At 35.7% G+C, this 21,669-nt stretch overlaps 1 protein-coding gene across 1 annotated transcript in view; it reads left to right on the forward strand.

Moving 5' to 3' along the window:
• Nucleotides 1-21,669, forward strand: part of ERC2 (ELKS/RAB6-interacting/CAST family member 2) — a gene marked incomplete at both ends in the record, with an annotated part of 440,763 nt that overhangs the window by 342,573 nt on the left and 76,521 nt on the right. Inside the window, 2 exons of the mRNA XM_082004800.1 lie at nucleotides 4,504-4,651; nucleotides 20,950-21,084. Of these exons, the coding sequence (XP_081860926.1) occupies nucleotides 4,504-4,651; nucleotides 20,950-21,084 (283 nt within the window). The remainder of the gene's footprint in view (nucleotides 1-4,503; nucleotides 4,652-20,949; nucleotides 21,085-21,669) is intronic.

Genomic DNA, 21,669 nt, shown 5'->3' on the forward strand with positions numbered 1-21,669 from the left:
TGTTTTGCTGGCATCTTAGCCTCGTTCCTAGTTGTCAGATGATCTCACTTCAAATGTTTCCTGCAAAAATGGTGATACGAATTTTTTAACGGAGTCACTGCATAGCTAAGATAAATTGCTTCTGTTCATCAGATTTGGTTCTTCTGTAGGAGACTTGAAGTACGTTGACAGGGTAGCACAGCAGCTTTCACAGACCGGGGTAAACTAGTGTGTGATACGTAATAAGTGAGATCTGATAATGTAGAGCTCCAGGTCCGTCCCCACGGGCTGCTTCATAAATGCTTGGAGATCTTCACTTACGATGCCTCACCAGCACGACAAGGTATTTTTCAACCTCTGTCTCCCAGGGACTTAGTGGAGGAATCGTAACTCTGGTGGTATGTTAAGGCCATGCAGAAGCAAAGGAGACCGCTTCGGTTTCGTTAGATATCCTGTCACAACCCGCATCTTTATTTTGTAGTCTGTAAAATAATAACAAAAACTGTTGGGTCTCGCTGTCTTCCCTCTGTATTGAAGTAGTGAATTCCAAAGGGTGTAAGCAACCAACACGTATCATTCGGTATAATGTACAGTTCTGCTCCGCTGAACTCTCGTTAACCCGGATGCCTGGTTAAATGCCACTGGATTATATATTTGAGGTTATTACTGTTCAGATTATCCACGATAATAGACACAGATAATATGCCGGCATACTCCAGCAGTGTGTCTGTGCAGGCAGGTGCAGACAGATGCAAGCTTGCTCTGCCCGCGCTCTGAGCAGGCTGTGTGTGAGCCGGCTCCGGCCTGGAAGCCGTCAGCGTGCTGTGTGGCACTATGCCCGAGCTAAAAAACCTTGTCTCTTAGATAAATGAGGCTTTACAGCTTCTGAACTGAAGCTGACTCGCGTTTGGGCGGCGTCAAGAGTACTGGCAGTGTGAGTTTGCGTGCAGCTGCCCATCCGTGCATTCAGCACTCCACATTGCTGTGGGAGGACTTCAGTAGAAATCCCCATCCTTGTATTCTTATGCAGCTGTCCCTCAACATTTGTAGACTTAAGGCCTCCCAACTCCACTTACATTTACTATAAAGATAAGAATTAAAAAATATATTGACAGTAATTTTGGGGGGCGATTTCAAACTTGTATATGCGCTGTGGGTGTGATTCAAATTTTAGAGTGTCTCAGTGGAACAATTGGGGAGTCATATGACAGCAGCTATTTCCCATGACTATGAACCATTATTTCCTGGAAGTGTTTGGTATGAATCATTATTTCCTGGAATTAAGTGTTTGGTTACATATTTTCCCAAGATAGGAGAAGTGGTGTACTGAATGGAATTATCCTGAGCGCCACAAGACAATAGAGAAAAAAATATTTTGTTAGCTTTCCCGTGCAAAAACATAACTTCTGGTTGGCTTCCATAATCCTTCAACACCATCAGCTGAGAAGAAGTATGCTAGGGTCTGCAAAATCTTGTGGTTTTGGGGCTGCAGAATCCAGAGTGCAGATTTTTCAAAGCGTGTTGACTGGCTCTCCTCTCCTGTGGAAGGTTTTACCTCATCTGCTACTTTAAAGTGGGGCTAGAGAGTGTCGCGCAGTTGAACAGGTACGACCACAAGCACGTGCGATCGTTTTGGCTGGCAATACAAAAAAGATGGACGTGAATGAATCTTGTTATCAGATGTTGAAATGATACCAAATAGTAGCAGTAGTTCTGAGTCTTCTTCCTTGCTAGTCAGGTTTGTGCTTTTGCTGCCAATTTTGAAGCAGTGAAATAATCTTTGGAGGAGAAGTAAAATTTCAGTATGGCTTCATGTAGTTTCCAAATCAATTTAGAACTTTTATTCTGTTTCTGGCTTTTTACAGATATAATACGTGTTACACATAATTAAATAACATTATGTGTCATTAGAACCCTTGTGGATGGCAAGTATTTACCATGAAATTTGCTATTAGATGAGCAGACATATTGTATTGGGTCTGGCTGGGATGGAGTTAACTTGCATAACTTAAGAATTAATCTAAATATATCTAAAAACCTTGGAATTTCTGAGATGTAGACTTCTTGACCTATTTTCATTCTGAATGTGGTGGGTTTGTGATGGTTATGTCAATGTTTATCTTCAGATATCATGTAAGTATATCTTTAGACTTATAAGTATGGTATAAATAGATTTATATTTTGCTGTTTACCAGAGGTACCTACTTTATGGCAGTGATTACCATGAATTAAAGATTAGGATTTAACCTGCTGTTAATTGCAGACAGGGCAAATCTTTGTCCTACATATCCTTAAAACCAGAGGAACATTGTGAAATTTTTTTTTTAAATAAAGTTCAAAGTAGCAACAAAACTGTTGCTTGATGCAAGTTAAAAATTGGAAAATGTTCCTTGGTGCAAACCACTGGCACATTGTCAAAGCTTCTGACTAACCTTTCTCTGTAATGTTAATACAGTCTGCTATCAGATAACTGTAGAGGAGCTAACCTAATCTTATTTAATTAAGAAGAATTGTATTTTGTGTAATAATGCAATATGCTGTTTCTTTGGCTTTAAAGTCACAGAATACCTGTTGCTGACACTTTCTGTTAGAAAGCTTATGTTATCACCCCTGGAAAAAACCCACCTTCTAGGGTTAGGACATGTTTCTAAAACAGAAAAGTACAGACTTGTATGTAAATGTATTGTGGAGAAAAAACTGAAATTGTATTACATTTTTCTTTCTTTTTGAGCCAGATACTCAAAAGTGGGCATATTTAGATTTTATATGGTGCAGAAATTCTCTGCTTTTTGCAAGGTGAGAGGGATTGTCGAATACAGTAGCAAATCAGCTTTCTGCTATTTCAGTGCATTACAAATTTAAGATTTTAATGAAAGTGTTATGGAATTGATATTCTATTTGAGTACAACACCTGAAAACACTGGCAGTCTTTTACAAATTACTATGCTGCAAGTTTTATGCATTATTATCAGCTTTATAGAAAACAATATATCTCATTTCAAATTAGCATTATGGATATGTGACCCTTTGATACATTTTTGTCTTTAATACCCGCTATTTAAAATAACTAATAGCTTTCATTTAAATTAAGACTGTTGGAGACTTATGGCATCCTCCTTTAAACATCATTTAACTGTGATTAGAATAAAGAGGACAGAATAATAAATGAGACTATTTTAAAGTGTATGAATAAAATGCAACTGTTTATCTAAAATTGATCCATGTCTCATAACTTTGAGAGTAAAATAAATGGGTTGTTTTTCTTTGACTCCATCAGAAATATTGTCCTATAAATATTTACATTAATACATTAGGAACTTTGAAATAAAAGTGAAATAGCTTTCTTGACTTCTTTTGCTGGCAAGCAAAGGACTATGAGAATTCCAAACTTTCAGCTCACCTTGACTGTGTGAAGTTCATGAGCCATATTCTTACATTTATTAGCAGTTGGAGCCTAAGGTTAATTTATGACTCATTTATCCATGTTTATTTTTTAATGATTGATCTTATGTAGTTCTGGAAAAAGGCATAGGCCATAACACATTGTGTTCTAAAAGCTGTTAAGTATTGTATGCTTTTCCTTGGCTGGTAAGTCATAGTCTGTCACTGAGTGCACTGCAAAAGATCAATGTATTTCTTTTATTTAAGAAAATAAGGGACAGATTATGGCCTTGCCAATGTCAGCATTTTAGAGTATAAGAAATAATAAGATACTGCAAGATCTGTAGTTCCAACTGCATGTTGTAAAAATTACCTTTGTCATATGTCCTCACAAACTATTTACAACATGCTCCTGCTAGTTTCTGTGTAATTCTACATGCATCTGAGTGCTGTACATTTCTCTCTGCTTTATGGAAGATTGGGGGGGTCAAGATTTCAAAGGAAAAGATTCCTCATGAACAATTAGATCAAGGAACTTATTTTCTAGATGTTATATTTTACTTCTAGAATTATAGTTTTTTGGTGACACAATGAATAATAATAAATCCATAGGAAAACATGTAAGTAAATGTGAGGAAGATGTCCAGAGATTTCTGTACTGAGATCTCTTAGGGTACCAAATTAACAGGATAGTATAAAAATATGTTTTATCTGTATCGCTTGTCTTTTTATTATTCATTCTGTATGATTTGAATAATTCACTATAGATTTATGTAAGATATTATAGAATTTTGGCAAGTGACTTTTAAAAAGTATGTTTGGGGTTTTTTTTTTAAGCACACCGTTTCACAGAAATATTTTTAAGCATCATATTGTAGTAAAATAGACTGAGATAAATGTTTTATAACATAGTTAAGTAATGAAAAGAGAAAAGAGAAAACTTTTTTGACTAATAAAGAGAACTTTTTTGACTAATCAGTTTATTTCATGATTTGGCTGGACTTGACAATGTTTGCTATTTAAAGACTGTTCAGAAGGTAGTTGATTGTTCTAGTGGTTAAAAGAAACATCTCATGTAGTATGATATATTAGTATATGTTCTATTTTAATGAGAATATAACAATTTTTATTCTATTTTATCAGACAGGAAGCTTTGCTTGCTGCAATTAGTGAAAAAGATGCAAACATTGCCTTGCTTGAACTGTCTGCTTCAAAGAAAAAGAAGACTCAAGAGGAAGTAATGGCTCTTAAACGAGAGAAGGACAGATTAGTACATCAGTTAAAACAGCAGGTGAATGAAAAACATTCTTTTTCATACTTTCATGGCAACAGAAAATTGGCATTACTTTCATTTGTACTATTTTATTCTAACTTCATGTTGAAAGTCTTCAAGCCAGGTCTGACATGTGACAGCGCTTATGAAAGGTAGGAGGTATTCTATGTAAGTGTTTATTGCTTCTCTATGGTTGTTAAGTATTTAGCTGCACATTTGCTTGGCTCATATTATATGCAGCCAATACACTTTCTGTTTTCCCTCCTCATGTAGCTCCCAACCTTCTTTAAGTGAGACAGAGAGCAGGTGCTCTTTGCCATGAAGCAAGATCTATCTATCCTGTTGACTCTTTCTAACCTTCTTCTGTTCAGTTATTTGCTTATCTGTTGTAAAATAATTGTGTTTTCAGAAGGTTTCAGGCTTTCTGAGAGGTTATCTGGAAATTGCAATTATCCTTAAAAACAAATTCTCAAATGAGTAAAAATCACCCTGTCTTCAACACTGTAAGTCATTTGAGGTTTTAATAAAAAACCATGTAGTTACAAACTCTAGAAATAGATTTTATCACAAGCAAAATTAGGTTATATTCTGCTTTATTAATGAGGAAAATAACCATACTAGACACAGTACATAGGTCTCTTCTCTGTCTAACTAAAATGTTTAAAACTCTGTATACTGTGCAGTGGCTACTCCTCCTGATTTTTAAAAGGTAATAGTTGGAGCCAGAAGAGGTACTGGAGGTAAGAGGTCCAAGGATCTTCAGATAACCTAGATACTGAAGACCTGTGTATCACGCATGGTGTTAAATGCCTTTCCTCTTTCAGAATAGGTGAAAAAGATGAGAAAGATGTTTTCAGACCATGTCTGAAGATGTTGTATCTGATGTTTTCCTTGTGTGACAGTGCTGAATTCTGTGACTGTTGCTTGAGGAAGAGGAGATGCCACGTTAATAATGTTTAGGACATACTGCATAGTGAATGTGATTCTTTATTCTGAGTCATGCATCACGTACTGTAGAACTCCAAGTACTGAAGAACAGAAAGTTAAGGAAAACCCTTGCTGCTATGCTAAATTCCCAATAGCTCTGACCTTACGCATCTAATCATTATAGCTTTTCCCCATAGCTCTATAAAAATAGGAAACAGACCCTGAGCATGAACTTATCATACACTCATGATGCTGACTTCGTTACAGACATTCCAGCCAAGCACCCGTGTTCCAACCATGGTGTGCTCATGTCTCAGGTCAGTCAGCTGACCAGGAGACGTTTCAATCAACTTTTATATGCTAAATAGGCATATAAAAAGCTTTATGCTTTTTAGTGCTTTATCCCACTGTGCTGCATTGGAGCAGATGATGTTATGTTCCAAATAATTTTAGGGGTTTTGGTTTGCTTCGGAAAAGAAAAGGCAGTTATTTTCTCTTTTACATACCTTCTTTTTTCACTTTTATCTTTCGTTACTGAAGAGTAAATGAATACACCACTTTGCCATGTTCCATGGTACCTGTCACAGATATTTTTAAGGTGTTCATCAGAGACTTGGGCAAACTGGAATGTTTTCTTTTTTTTTTTTTTGGTTGTTTTTTGTTTGGTTTTTTGTTTTTGTTTTGTACCTTCAAACTATTGCTGAAAAGTGTTCAAAACATTCATAACTTTCTTCAGACAGAGTGAAGGAACAGTAGAAGAGGGCTGCTAGAGAGGCATTGTTTTGGATAACTGCAGTTAGAATTGTAACCAAATACTTCAAATACCTCCATTATTTATAGTGATAAAGATCTTCAGTAAAGCTATTTAACTAGATTAAATTGATGCCAAAATAATCTCCCTGTTATCTCAGGGAACAAAAAAAGAGAGACACCAGGAACAGGAATGTGGTTTAACTAGGTCACCGCTTTATTACACTTAAGAATTAGCTGATAATAAAGGTTGTAGAGATCATTCATACTTCTTTAATCCCTTTGGGGAGAACCACTGTCAAGCTTTCATGTGTGTATCCAACACAGAGGCTTGTTAGTGCTACTCTTCCTTGCTATGACTGTGCTGGGCCGGGGGGAAGTGACGGATTCCACACTGTGTGATATGTCCGCTCTGTTCCTCAATTTCTCTGGGAGATGCCGTCTCCCAGTCTATTTCTGATTCACTAGAACTTCAGTGAATGATCAGCTGTGGTGGCAGTTTTTTTCTTATGGCCTATTTGTCCCATCCCCATTTCCACAGCTGTTACAATGCTGAAAGAAGAAAAAAAGCCCCACTTCTCCACCCTAGTGTGACCATGAAAGGAGAGATATTTGTAAATATTAGAAGGTGACTCACTAGATAATGCTAAACATTAGGCCTCCAAATCCACTCTTGTTCTGTACTGTAGGAGGAATTTTTACTTTGAGAGGCAAAGTAACATGGTGAGTGATGATAGAAGTCCACACCAGCAAATGGATTTTTGATGCATCTACCTATCCAGTCAAGCAGGAAGCCTCTGTTCATGGCTACAGGAGGCTGAGAGCTTATCAAGGCAGCAGGGCAAAGAATGAGAAATGCAGACCTTAAAGAATCCAAGGAGTTTCTTTTTATGTTGCTCCTTTTCATTTTGCTCCTCACAAGAAGTCTCTGTCTTTCAACTATTGATGGGAAAGCTAGGCTGCATCTGAAGCACTGTGGCTGAAAATGCTATTAGCAGAACATCAGTAAGAGTAGGCTTTCCCTCTTCCACAAAGAGGCATCAGCTGATAAGAGTAAATGTGTTGCAGACCACCTCCTCCTTTCTCCTTCAGCATCTGCAATTCAGACATTTAATCTGATACATTTATATCCTAGAAACGATGTCCTAGAGTTTCTTTAGATAATCTTTTTATATTTTCCTCATTATACTGCAGAGTTCATGTGGTGATGCTGCAATTGATCTTCTAATTGCATCTGCTCTCCTTATGTCCTCCATGTCTCCCAAGGACATCTTGTTTTTCAAAAACTTGTCTTTTTACTAAAGAAGCAATAGTTTGAAATTAGCCTTCAGTGAGAATGAGCTTTACCACTTGACATAGAAAATATTATTTCAGACAAGTTTTATTTTGCTATCTTTGTAGACAGGTGAATCACTTTGGCCCAAGCAAGCTGTTGTGAAACCTCAGTCCTTGTGCCGCATCATCATATATCTGACAGTTTGATTTGCTTTTCACTTTTGTTTGCAGTTTGGGGAATTTCTTTCTACCTCAGAAACTCTCTGAGTCTCTACTTCTGTTGCTGTCTTTTTCAGTGGCATCCTAGACTTTGTCATGTAGTTGATAAAATCCAATTCTGTATTTCTAGCAGTTCTAAATCATGCTGTACTATCGCTCATTGAAATGAATAATACCCAAAACCAATGTTACACTCCAAGCCTAGGATGCTGGTTTGCTATTGCTATTGAAGTGGTGGCTTCAGTGTCCGAGATAGGATCGCTGTAGCTTGGAAAGTCCTCTGATGAAATGAAAAAGTAAGTACAAAGGGGTTTTTTTGAGAGCTACAAAGACTGTTTCTTGAGAGAGAGAGAAGGAGAGGTATGTATGTGAATTCGCCAGAGGCCAGTGAGGGTCGCAATTTAAGGGAAGGGGCTGTGGAGTTTTAATGGATATACTTCATAACATTTATAGGTGCTTACCTAGTGGGAACATAAAAATGTTTACAAATTCATCTACTGCTCCTCAGAATGCTGTACAAGATCTGTGGTAGCTCTCACCATGTGAAGTCATTGTAGGCATCAAAAGCCTGCTTCATATTTAAAGAGATAGGGCACAGTATGTAGTAGATGTCTTAAAGGTTCAGGAGGTCAATTCTGTAAAACTCAGTGGTGTAACCCAAAGTATCGAGGTTACTTTTCTATTCTATTGCTATTGGATTAAGGCCAGAAAAACAGATTCTATCACTGTGCTGTAATGTATCACAGACTTGCACTGAGATTGAATTGCCTAAATGCAAATGTAGCTGCTTTTACCACCGACCTACACTGTGAAAAACTTCTCTAATCACTCTGGTAGACTCCTGAAGCATCCTGGTGTATTTTGTATTTCAACTGGAAGCTTCTTGGCTCTCCATAAGCTTCCTTAGGATTGCTTCAGAAGAATATTAACATTGTGCCATAGGCAATGAGCATGAAAAATTCCGTGAGAGGAAGAAAAGTACCAAGAGCTTTTCAATATCTAGGAGTAACAGGCTATTGTCTAAACAGGCGCTATTCTGGCAAAGATAAAACAAATACAGTGTACTGCCTACTTGGGCATGAATATTCGTCTTAGTTTATCCAGGTCATGAACTTGATGTTATTTTATGTCTTTTATTTTTAATGTGGTTTGTCTTACAACAGTGGAGTCAGTTATTACTCGGTTTGGAGGCAAAGTATTTACTTCCCAAATGCCTCCCTCCCCCCAACTCAAAAAGTCACCTGCATTCTTTTCTTTTTAATTAATCAATTATTTTTTGTCATAAAATATCAATATTTTCCATATTGACAAATGTACTGATTTCCATTGTTCAATATTTCATGCAGACTGACAAAGGACATCTCAATAGTATTCTAAACTAAAACAGAATTAAACCAGAAGTGGAATATGTTCAAAAAAGAAAGTTTTAAAAAGTCTCAATTGCAAATTTCAGGGTTTTTTTTCTCTTTTTAGATTGTTCATGACTGAAATAATGCCCCTAGCACCAAATATGCAGTTGAATGCCTTTCTCCAATTTTTCTGTTCTAATTTTTTGGCCTTTAGGAATGTCAAACAGATTGTAAGCTACCAAGACGTTGATTTTGAAGTAACTCAAGTCACACTGAAAAAGAAAAAGAAGCATCTTAAATGAAATATACTGCCTTTGTAAGGGAATGAGAACATATGTGATTTATTTTAAATATGAAGCTACGGACGTACATATATTAAAGACCAAAATATCATTTATGTGAATGAGTTGAGCAGTCTTTTTATGGATTGTGACTGTGTGAGTTTAAGTAGAACTTCTGTTATTTCTAAGCTGGAAGAAAAGCATTGGTTTTATCTCAACTGCTGGCTTACTTTTACAGTTTTTTTCACATTATATTTTGATAACCTAGGAAAATTATTTCTATCACAGTATATCCACCTGTAAAATTAGTAGTAATAATACTGACGTCTGTGTTGCGAACACCTTCCCATCAGAAACGAGCATATTTAATTGTAATGATTTAAATAGAATTTAGCAGCTGCAATCTGTCAGTTAAATATTTATTGTTTAGTGGTTTAAATAAACGGGAAACATAGTAATGCACTACCAGCAAAACAGAACCACTGGAATTGTTTTGATTCTTACACCAAATGCTGTATTTTGAGAGCCATAGAACTGTGTAGTAAGCTTAAAAAACCTTTCAGGAACACAGCATTATACAAAATCACCACGAGGACTTGGCTGAGTGATTACATAATATTTATAATCACTCTGGCCAAGATTCCTTTTGAGAATTCTGAGACAGCTATTTTTAGAGAAATTTGTACAGTGATGCAATCGTTAATGAAATAATTAACTTGAAGTCCATTTTTAGAACATCTCAGGAGATTTTGGTAAGAGCAGAAGACACTGCTATGTTACTGATTCATACTGAACTTGGATACTGCGAGAAAATTTCCCAGTTGCCTCTTTTCACTTTTGGGATACAGAGCCAAAAATATAAGTGGAGTTGGCCAAAATGCAAGGTCTCCTAACTCCTTGAGAGCATTTTATTTTTCTTCTCAAAACATGAAATTAGAAACCTTTCCAGTGTTTTCAGGGCTGCAGGTGTACAGAATACTCTGGCCGGAGGCGAGGCTGGTGTTTGGCAGTCTTCGCTAGTCTATTAGTTCTCTACTCTATATTTCATCACACGAACATATTGCTAATGAAAGTAAAAGGGTGAGAAACAATCAAGGAATTTTAAAAATCTGTGTAACCACAGTTTCTCAGCAAATTAACCACTAGCAATATTTTCTCCTGCATGCAATACATAGAAGTATTTCTTACTAATTAACACCCAAATATTTCAAAGAACTCTTTCAGCAGCAGAGGAGTTAAAATGGAATTGAAGGCAGCATGTTGCTTTACATAGACTGTTCTAGTTAAGTACATCAGAAATAGTGCTAATGTGATGTTATGGTGGTGACACCAAGCACTCATGAATAACAAAATACCCAAATTTATATTTTGCCTCTCAGATTAATTCAGCTGTATTGTGTTGTGCATGCTATGATACTGAAAGTGTTTATATTACTGTATAAGAAAAAGGATAGGATTAGAAGTTGGTGTGATTGTGATTATTCTGGCAGCCCAAACATTCTTCTGCAACACTGTGCATTAATTAATTGCATTTAAGCCCTCTAATGTTTAACAGGTGTGGGAACAAAAAAGTCTTGCAATGCTTTCTTACCGTGTCTGTAGGCACTATAATCTGTAGACCTTGTGATCGGTAGCGCTGTTCTGGTATTTGTGTGGGTTCCTAATCGCTATTGCTGCTGTTGCTGATGTTGTTAAACTAAGTTAATGTTTCTGATTTCCTTGAATTTCAGAGGTGGCAATATTATAGGGGCACAGAATACTACATCATCATCCTCGTTGTTGTTGTTATTATCAACATTGATCTGCGTCAGAGATTTATGGTACCGTTGAGTCTAAATGTTACTGCACAGTGAATAGAATCCATGTTATGAAGCCATTCATCTGGGTACTGCAGACGTACTTGACCATTGTGCTGGGGTTTTTCCCTCTCCTGTTGATACTGTTTACTGTCACTCAGAATATTGGTCTTGCTCAAGCTTTAAGCACCTAACTTTGAACAAAGTAGTCTGAGACCCTTAAGTTTTAGGAGTTTTATTTTTGTTACAGTTATACTACACAAACTCTTTGTTTTATTTATATTCTATTCTATATTCTAATAACTTAATATATTGAACTCCCGTATGAGGAAAATCAGTCTGGTTATTTTCTCCTTAAAAATTCTCAGGTAATATAGCAAAATGGCTATTAATATCTGGTTTTAAGTGTGTTTGTTCAGATCCCGTTGACGTCAGTACAAGCAGTCCGTGCATTCAATGGCCTTAAATTTATTTACCATCTGAAAAATCCTTGCAGTTTATACTTTTCTATTAATTAGAAGTATCCTAAGGCAATATTTCTGCATGTCTTAAAATTGGGTTTTATTCTCTTAACTTGTAATCTGAATTTTGAATCTATATTTTTGAATCTGAGTCTGTAATTCTCAATTTTGCCAAGTACAAGCAGTTTAGCTATAAACCCAATGCGGACAGATTAGTGTAGGGGTGCCAGTTCTCCCTAAAGCTTAATGCAGTAGGCTCTGTATGGCACAAGGTAAGAAGGAGAATGTGTGTGTGTGTAGCTAATAGCCTTTGCCTGGTCAAATTAGTTAATTCAGAAGAAATGTTCTGTCTTGGAAAAATACTAAAAATGTTGGCAGTGCTCACACAACACTTTTCACATATCCTCAGTAAGATTTGACAATCTATATTATAAAAGTCGAAGGACTCCAGTCATTGCTGTGTATGGCATCACTTTTTCCTCCTTGTGCTCTCAGGAATCCAAATTCTTTCGGGTGGTATTTTTACACAAACATTTTCCAATGAGAGGGGCTTTTTCTGCCTTGTAGCCTATGGCAGTCAGGCCCTGGAGTCCTTTCCTGCCTTGTAGTTGGTGATCTGCTTTAATATCTGTTTCTGTTCTTTCTCTGTTCAGAGTTTTTTCATTCTTGAAGAATTTATATCATATCTTAAGCATGGCCATATCTAATGCATTGCACCCTTTTTCACTGGTGATAATCTTGTCGTGAACTTATACTAGAACCTCTCAGTGGCTATAGCTGCCGTAACACACTTTGTTCAGACAAATGGTGTAACTCTACTGAGACTGAAAATCTTAAATGGAAAAAGTAGGTAATGCAGATATAAAATAATGTATATATTAACAGGAGAACTTTTGTAATTTTTGATCTGGCTGGCGCGATAGATGAAAATGGGTATTAAGTGTCTCAGATAAGAATACTGAATGTCTCCATTATATAAATGAGTAAACTTGCAAGCCAAAGAGGTATTTTTTTCTCTCCATGAGACATTTTTGAAACAAGTCCTTAAGTTCCACTACAAAGTACCCCATGATAATAAAGCTAAATATAGTTTAGCACTTGATCTCAAGTACAGTGCTAAGTAGCCAGTTATTAAAAAATATTGTAAAAATGGGGTGTCAAATTTTTCTGCTCCCTTGGTGGTGGATAAAACTTATCATTTCTACAATCTAGCATCAAACAAAAATTAGTTATAGGTAAGACGTCTCAATGAAGCATATCAAGACAATGTTGTGATGGTACTTCCATTTCGGTGCGTATTCCAATATACCATCTGTATGTTGAAATTTATGTTTTATTCATCATTTTTTATTGCATACAATGGAAGAAATGTAATTTCAACTTAGGCTGTATTTTGTATATGATCCAAATGAGAGAACTGGGCTTGGTAATCAAATTGCAAAAATTACAGCTGAATTGAACTGTTCAGACATTAAAGACACTGAAAGACAATCAGTGCTACTAACCAGAGATTTGCAGTTTCAAAGGTCTTGTTTAGCTACTGAAGTTTCTGATTCATGTCTGGTTTTAAGCAATTATTATGGGGAAGTATCTTTTTAATGAGTTATTTCCTGTTGTAAAAAAAGGGAAAAAAAGAGAACCTTACATTCTTACGTTGCTTGTCTGCATTTAGTAGGACCTGGCCTGAGATGTCCTCAGGCAGCTACTGTTTCAGAGCTTTAATTATGCTTTTTAACCCACTTCTTTGTGTCTACGTTCTTACATACTTCTATGTAATTACCAAGTTTAGTAGTAGGACTCAGACAAATACTTTTAGCATGACTTTAGCCTATACATTACTGAGTATGCTGTATTATTACAAGATATTTCCTGTGCTTCAAGCCATACTTTTAATTCACAGAACTTAAAAAGACTTCAAAAACACAAAGTCTAAATGCAGAGACCGCAACTAAAAAGTCAGATGGACCATGTTCAAATCAACATAACTTCCTTCAATCACAAGTGTCAGGAAAGTTGAAATTTGGCCTTAGTACTTTAGATAAGTGTCTCCTTGGCACTTGGGACTGCTGCCTGTCTCGGTCTGCCAAGTGTCTAATATCCCAGCTGGTGTTTGTGAGATTATTGTCCTTCAGCTGAGAGGGAGACTTACTATGAGCTCTAACTTCTTTCAGGATAAGCCAGTCACATTTTGTAATGCAAAGCAGCAGGTGTAATGCGTGTTAATATCAGTTAAATAGTACTCTAATTAAAGAAAGAACTGAAATATATGTGAAACTTTTATGCTCATGTTCAACACTAAGTTATCAGATCCAAGTCTTTGAAAGTATTTACACTGGAAGCTGCTTTCCATTGCTGCACAGGAGTCAGAGCATCTGATTTGGCCAGCAATTGCTTTTGTATTTCACATGGGAGTAAGGCTGGATTTCATGAAAATTTGGAAAATACTCAGTACCGTTTCTTAGTCCCTATTCTCTGTCCATTGAAACTGGGGAGGGCGGGCAGGGCCTGAAGAAGAGGTTTTCTGGTTATGTGCGTGTGACAAATGGTAAGAATTCTAAGATATTAATGCAAAACATTGCATGAGTTAAGTTTAATATCTAACTAGATATACTTGTGAAAAAGAAAAAATGATGTGCTTTCTCAGCATAAAAACTTTACTGTGTCCTTTACTTTGTATGAAAAAGTTGCAACATTAATGAGGTAAAAAATAGAGTTAAATGAAGAGTAGCCAAACTTTTCTCCAATAAGCGATCATGCACACTTTCAGCCTGCATGCATCCTGTCTCTCACACTTTCCAAGACAAGTCATACACTACAGCAGGAAAAGAAAAACACGCTTATTAGCCCATTTGGAATTTTAACAGGGAAAAAATTATTTGTGTTCTTCAACAGAGGCGGGAAACAAAGCAGCAAACCCCATGTTAAAATATAGTTAAGAGTAAGAATATAAGAATAGATTACATTACAGGGATGCTATAAAAAGCAAATGCATAATTAAAGCACTCAGTAAAACATAACTCTACCCCATAGTGATGCATTCCAACACCCATACGGTTATGATTATGATAGTTATTTAGCATCTGGAGTTCCTAGTTAGTTACCATACTGTAATGCTTTTGTTATCTTTTGGTTACTGATGTGTGCTTGCAAACTCGTTAAGTCTTCATAACTTTTTTTTTCTATTGGAATTTTCTTGGTGTCTAAAAACTCACTGCATAAGCACCAAAAAAGACTGAATTGAATATTATCATGTATTACTAACTATTGAAGACAAGAGTATAATTTATTTTGGAAAGAATTAGCGTTATGTTGCTAGTATTATGCTGTTAGAAGTGGCCTGAATAATTAGCATAAAGTAATACAAGCTCTAGGATATTTTGAAGTATATTGAAGAATACTGAAGTCCACTTCTTCCATGCAGCTCTACTATTGGCAAAAGAGCCTTCAAAACAATGGCCAATTAACAGATCCTTCGGCTCGTGGAAAAATGACACAAGTTCTTCTGTCAAAACCATAGTTGGTGGATATATTTTAACAACTTGTCTCATTTAATCATGTGTTGATTCAAGAAGTATACTACCATTAAAAAGAATTGAGAGTAGTCTCAAGGTTAGGCTTTTTAACAATAATGGCCTTGGACTTATCATTTTGCTTCAGCTACATAATTAGTGAACTAGTGCTCAAAAATCTCTTAAGTATATCACGAAGTTTAAACAAAAGAAGTTTCAACTGAAACTTTGCAATAGAATCTCTCTTAAATCTCTTTTCTAGATGGCAAATTAAGCTCACTATTTGGCTTATTATCAAATCACTTATGCAGGGTGCATGTATCTCTAGTAAGCTTGAGATGCCCAAACAAGGTAGAACTAAATGACAGTGATGTGGAACATTTTTTTAGAGGCTCAAAGATTGGAACTTGAACTTGTTATTTTTGATCTCAGAAAAATATTTAACGACAAAACTTGTTGAAGAGTTTAAAAAAAAAAAAGGGCAATGACCTTGATCAAGTTCTAGAAATACATGCTTTACACAACACCTAATTTTACTTTTCAGTGTAGCCTGTGATGAGTACTTTAGTCTTAGAAGTCACCATCAGGGCTACTTAGAAACACAGCATTCTGTGTTGCCTTCTGAAATGCCTTTTCTTGCTACTTTTCAAGACTCTTCCTTTGTTACATAAATGTAACAGTCTACATTGTGGAATATTTTGTATTTTTTAAGGAACAAATATATGCTGTTTCATTTCGTGCAAACTGTTATAGTCCTTTAACAGATTGTGAGTGACGAATGTAATTTGGTGAATTTTAAGGATGTTTGAGGCCAAGTACAGCATTTGTCCAAGCATTAATCCAGCGCCACTGTGTCCCCTAAGCCATGTCCTGAAGCGCCACATCCACACGTTTTTTGAACACTTCCAGAGATGGTGACTCCACCACCTCCCTGGGCAGCCTGTTCCAACAGATGACAACAGTTTTAAAAGAACGTGTAAAAATATTGGTCTAACATGAAAACTGATTGTATTTGGCGAGAGTCAGTACAGAGCTGGCTTAATTAGCAAACATTTTGTTAACTCTCAGCTAATGGAGTTCAGGTCTGAAGCACTGGATTAATCCTGGAAAACTAATGGCAGTTGCACATGCTTCCATTAAATCCAGGTTTATTCCACTAAGTTTATGCAACTTCTGGATAAACTTGGAGAACCATGTAGTTTTAAGCACACAATTTTTTAGATCCTTACTTTCTGGGTTTCAAAGTTAAAAAAAAGAATTTGTGTTTTCTAAAATTACTGTCTTGGAAAAAAAAGCTCAGATTAAATAATGTATTAGTAAAAATCAGGATGACTAGAACTAAACGTCTGCCACATGAAGATCTCAAAGTGCTTTGTGGAACTATTAGAATGCTTATTTTTGAGTTAGTGAGGTTGCAAGAAATAGAGGTTCTGTGTCATTGAAGACAACAAGAGGTCATTGCAGAATCAGAGCTAGAATGTGGGTCTCTAGATTTTAAATTTCATGCTTTAATGATTAGACTACATTGATAGCTTGTAGGCCTTATATCTGCCCCCCTCCAATATTATATGGGGAAAAGTCCTACCCTGTTGAAAGTGAATATTCTAGAAATGTTTCAAATTCCATTTAGTGAAGAGAGATTGAGAAGAAAATCCAAAGGAAAGTAATAGCTATTGAATGGTATTACACCTATATCCCAGAGCAACAAATCTTACTATTTTTCCTCATTTGATTCTCATTCATGAGAGTTTTGTTGTTAACTTGATCCAGATGACAGATCAAAGCATAGTTCCCTATTGCCACCTTGCTAAAATATTTTTTAAAAGACAGTTTTAATATTATAGTTTTACTGTTACAGATTGCTGTTAAGCTATGTAGTCTGTTACCAGTCAATCAAAGACTTTCATTTCACATCCGTAGATCCTTACTTAAACTCGACAGAATTTTAGGAGGACAAGAAATATCTGTCAGTTTTCTTACAGTGCTAGATCATGAATTCTTTGGTAAGTGGGTTAAAAATTCAGTTACACATACCATTCATGACCTTGACAACTTAGCAAATAATGACATTGAATGATCAAAGACAACTGTTTCAAGCCCTAAGGGTTAATATACCTGTGCACCTAGATTTATGCTGCTTCTAATTCCTCTATCATTCCTTTATTTCAAAATGGATGCAGTATTTATTGAATGTAGTCAATAAATTTAAAGCAAAAAAATCTGAGGAAACTGTTTAGGCTAAAACTAGTAAGGCTATATATGGTCTGTAGGAGATGCAGTTAATTAATTGTTGTATTTTACAAGTTAACATTTTTTCTTTCCTAATATAAATCCAAATTAAAACCTGTTCCTTCGCAGGTGTGGGTCTGGTGTTCACCAGGCATTTTCAAAAAGAACTGTTGGTATGATAATTTTGTGGTCAGAGCTGTGGCTACATACATTCTGAGAAACCCTGTTTTCAGGAAAACCGTATCAATAATAATAGTTTTGAGAGGAAAATGAGAATGAAATTTTAAACTCTATAATATAATTATTTCAGATATGGACTAACTTATGCAGTGTAACATATGATATAAATTAGATATAGCACAGTTTAAATGCATGTACAATCATCACTCTAATTTTCATGAATTGTACATTCCAAGATTGAGTTTCCCGATCATCCAGAAAAGTCATCTTGTATAATCATGTTGAACCAACATGAATAATCGTAACATAAAGCATTGTTATGCTTTCAAAAGTAATTTTCAAGTATACTGAAGATGTTGCAGGACTGCATTGCCGAATCAGTAGATGGTATTTTTCCCCTCCCAGTCAGTACTGAAGCAGTGTCCTAATGTGTTGATGGACCCAGACTATGAGGATTTACTGTCTGTCTGATAAACCAACGTCCTAAAATGTGTACACCTTTCTGTGTGTTTATGTGTTTTTATGTAGGTGTAGGGATGTGAAGCCCTGGGGTCCTGAATAAATTCCAATGTGGTTCATTAATTACTTCCTCAAATAAAAATATACCTGGCATTTCAAAGTCTACTAAAGATTGAAAGAGTTAGCAAGGGAAGCAAACAGAAGTAATGTTACAGATTTTTATTCAGAAGGACCTGAAAACAATTGTATTGTTCCTCTGGATGGCCTGCCTTTTGTTCCTTCTCCAGAAATCCTCCAGTTCATCCTCCTCAAAAGGAAGCCTCCTGCAGCATTAACATTTCTTTGTGCACATTTTACTGCAATCTGGCATCCAAAAGAAAGAAACATTAGAAGTGGTTTATTTATATTTCATCACCAAATTAGAAAGATGACATCATTCATTTACAGTTCTTATCCCATGACACGTCTAATCCCAAACACCTCATTACAGGAGACACTTTTAGGATTGCATATATCATCTTGTTTAACTTTTGCATTCTTTTATGGAATACAGTTGAAAGGTAGGAAATTTAAGGCTGTTCATTGATAAGAAAATAAACTAATAACATGTTAGGAGTTTCCCCAAAGAGGCAGGATATTACAGTGTTTACAGTAAGTGGGTTATTATTTGTCTATTAATTCTCCATCTTTTCCACTCTTTTGTTCAGAAGACCTTCCTCTTTGAATCTAACGACATACCAAGTGTGATGATTCAGATTGAGTTGGTCTTTTGGCAAAATTGATATAAATTCATATCTGAAATTCATACAGCTGTATGAATGCTTCCATCTTCTTATCTGGGAGGGAGAAAATGAGATAGTTCCAGCTGTGCAGAAAGTAGTGTTAAAAATGTGAAATGATACCATACAGTACAAGTGCAATTTCTGTTCAAAGGAATCCACCACTTGACCTGTGGAGGACATTTATTCTGTAACACACTGAGAAGATGCTTTTAGTGCTATAGAGATTCTCAGAAAGAGCCTGACAGTGGCTAAAGCATGTGCACATCTGATCTGTGGTTGTTCCTCTGTCTTGTTATTGTGGATGCCTTAAGGTTTTGGTTTGGTTGTTTGTGCTTGGGAAGCATTGTGACATTAAAAAAAAAAAATTACTTGCTAAAAAGACACATCAGGATTTCCTGTGGTCCCTGTGGTTCATAGTTTTCCTCTCATTAGATTTTGTTATACTTCAAATATTGTGTTAGGTGAATATTTAGTTAGCCTCTCTTCCAAATCTTTTTTCTACTTTAGCAAAGAAACCCCATTAATTTGATTTTTAAATATTTTCTATTAAAATATACCTACCAGTGAAATTTTCCTAACAGAGATTTTGATATAGGATTGTTCTCATACAAAAATCAATTTACAATAGTCCCAGAAGTAACTTTACCACATACTAGCTATGGGACACTAGCTATCTCATGGGCATTTCAAATTGGAAGCCAATTAGACCTGTTAATATAGGAACATACCTGAACAAATGAGTTGTGTTTAAATTCATCTGTTTAAGTTGGTCCTTTAGAACTCATTAGTTTGGGTGAAGTGCCAGGGTAAGGTGTTTAGCCAGTGTCCTCACTGGAGTTAGCATGAATCCTGTTACTTTGGAGCATGGGTAGAACTATTCTCTTCTTTATATATACTCTTCTTTTTGCTGTTCACCAGAAATGTCTATGTGCAAAGTAGACTTGTTTGTGCTTGACCAGCTCAAATGATGTCTACATAGGGAATTAGCACAAAGTAGATAATGCTTCTTCAAGAACAACCTTTCTCCTACAGGGTTCATGTGAGATTTTTGAAGATGACATTGTGTGTTAAGACTGCTATCTTTCCTTCAGTCATCTGCATGATATTAATTGTATATGTGTCTAATAGGTTCTTCTAATCTTGGAAGAGGTCTTTGACAATTGACAGCATTTTCTTTGGGGTTTTGTTAGTGCAAAAATAAGTAAAACTTCATTACAGGTTAGCAAGTTTGCCTGAGACAGCCTTCAGTCCTACTAGCAGAAAAAATAAGTACTGTATCCACTGGTATTGAGCAATCGGTAGTAAGATATTTTAGGTATTATGAGCAAGGTTTGAATTGTTCCAGTCTATGTATTTCATGGTATGGAATAATTGTAATAGTGATAAAGAGCAGCGATGTATCTTGTTATCTCATGGTGACATAAATTTTATTATCTGTACCTGGCAGCAGCCGAAGCGCTGATCTTTTTTTCAAGATCTATATCTAAGACTTTCATTTGGTAACATGTGTCAGGTTCCATAATCACTTATTTCTCTAACTGCCTATGTCTGTATCAGTTAGTTTTCAGATTCTTTTAACTTGCCGTTTAGCAGGGTGATACTGGTGTACAATTAAAATAATTAAGCCAAAATAGAGCTTTTAGCATAATTATTTATGATTGCTGTTGACATGCCTCAGTAGCTAACTCTTAGTATTTAAAGTATTAATATTCCTTTCAGTGAGATTTTACAAGTTAATTGGCAAGACATAATAACAGACTGGAAAAAATAGAAAATTTAGAAAAGCTGAATGTCTTTGTTGACGCCTTTCAAATAGAGCATCCTTGATCATATCCTTTTCTGACTTCTTTGCGCAATTCTACTCATGTGAAAACTGAGACAGAATACGTGTTCACATACTTTCTTATCTTTTTCTATTTCTGTTTCCTTTTCTTTGTGAGCCAGCAGTCCGGACTTCTATTGTTAGATCCTTACAGATCAAAAAAAAAGAAAAAGAAAAAAAAAAAAAAGAGAGATCTAAGAAAGAACTAAGATCTTCCTAAAACAGTGTAGTATATTCCAGCATGTAATAGAATTGTCTTACTTTCTATCTTAAACAGACACAAAACAGAATGAAACTGATGGCAGATAACTATGATGATGACCACCACCACTACCACTACCATCACCACCACCACCATCATCGATCTCCTGGGAGGCCACAACACTCCAACCACAGGCCCTCTCCAGATCAGGTTAGTTACTCTTTTTTCACCTTCAGTTTCATAATTTTACTATTTCAATGTGTCAAGAGAAGATAAATATTCCAAATAAATAATAAACAAGTGATATGTTCTTGGAGCTGAAACCAATACCTCTGGTATTTATTTCCATCCTTGAAACAATTAAAACATTTCGTCTGGTGTCTTATGTTTTTCTTCCCTATCTTTCTTTAGAAGTTTTGCAGCTATTTTCATAATTTCATAACTCAACTTTTCCGGTAGAAAATCAGTGAAACATTTCCTACCTAGTGATTATTAGTGATTACTAGTGATTTCAGAAGTATGCACTTTTTGGAATAATTTTTTGTTTATTTAAAGTAAATGGGTTAATCATTAGTATTGAAAAACCTGTGCAGCAGTTCCCTTTGGCAACTTGTAAACCAATGGTTCTAAACTGTTTTTGAAAATATCTTTGTATTGAAGCTTTCAAATAACAGATACAGCTTAAAACCAACAGTGATGCATTTTTAACTAGGCAAGATAAACCAAATTCCAGAGGTGTTTTAGTTTAAAATGCTTAGTAATTCAGTATTATTTTTCTCAGATTATTCTTCTTAG

Source organism: Phaethon aethereus (assembly GCF_964289735.1).
Source record: "Phaethon aethereus genome assembly, chromosome: 11".
NCBI lineage: Eukaryota > Metazoa > Chordata > Aves > Phaethontiformes > Phaethontidae > Phaethon > Phaethon aethereus.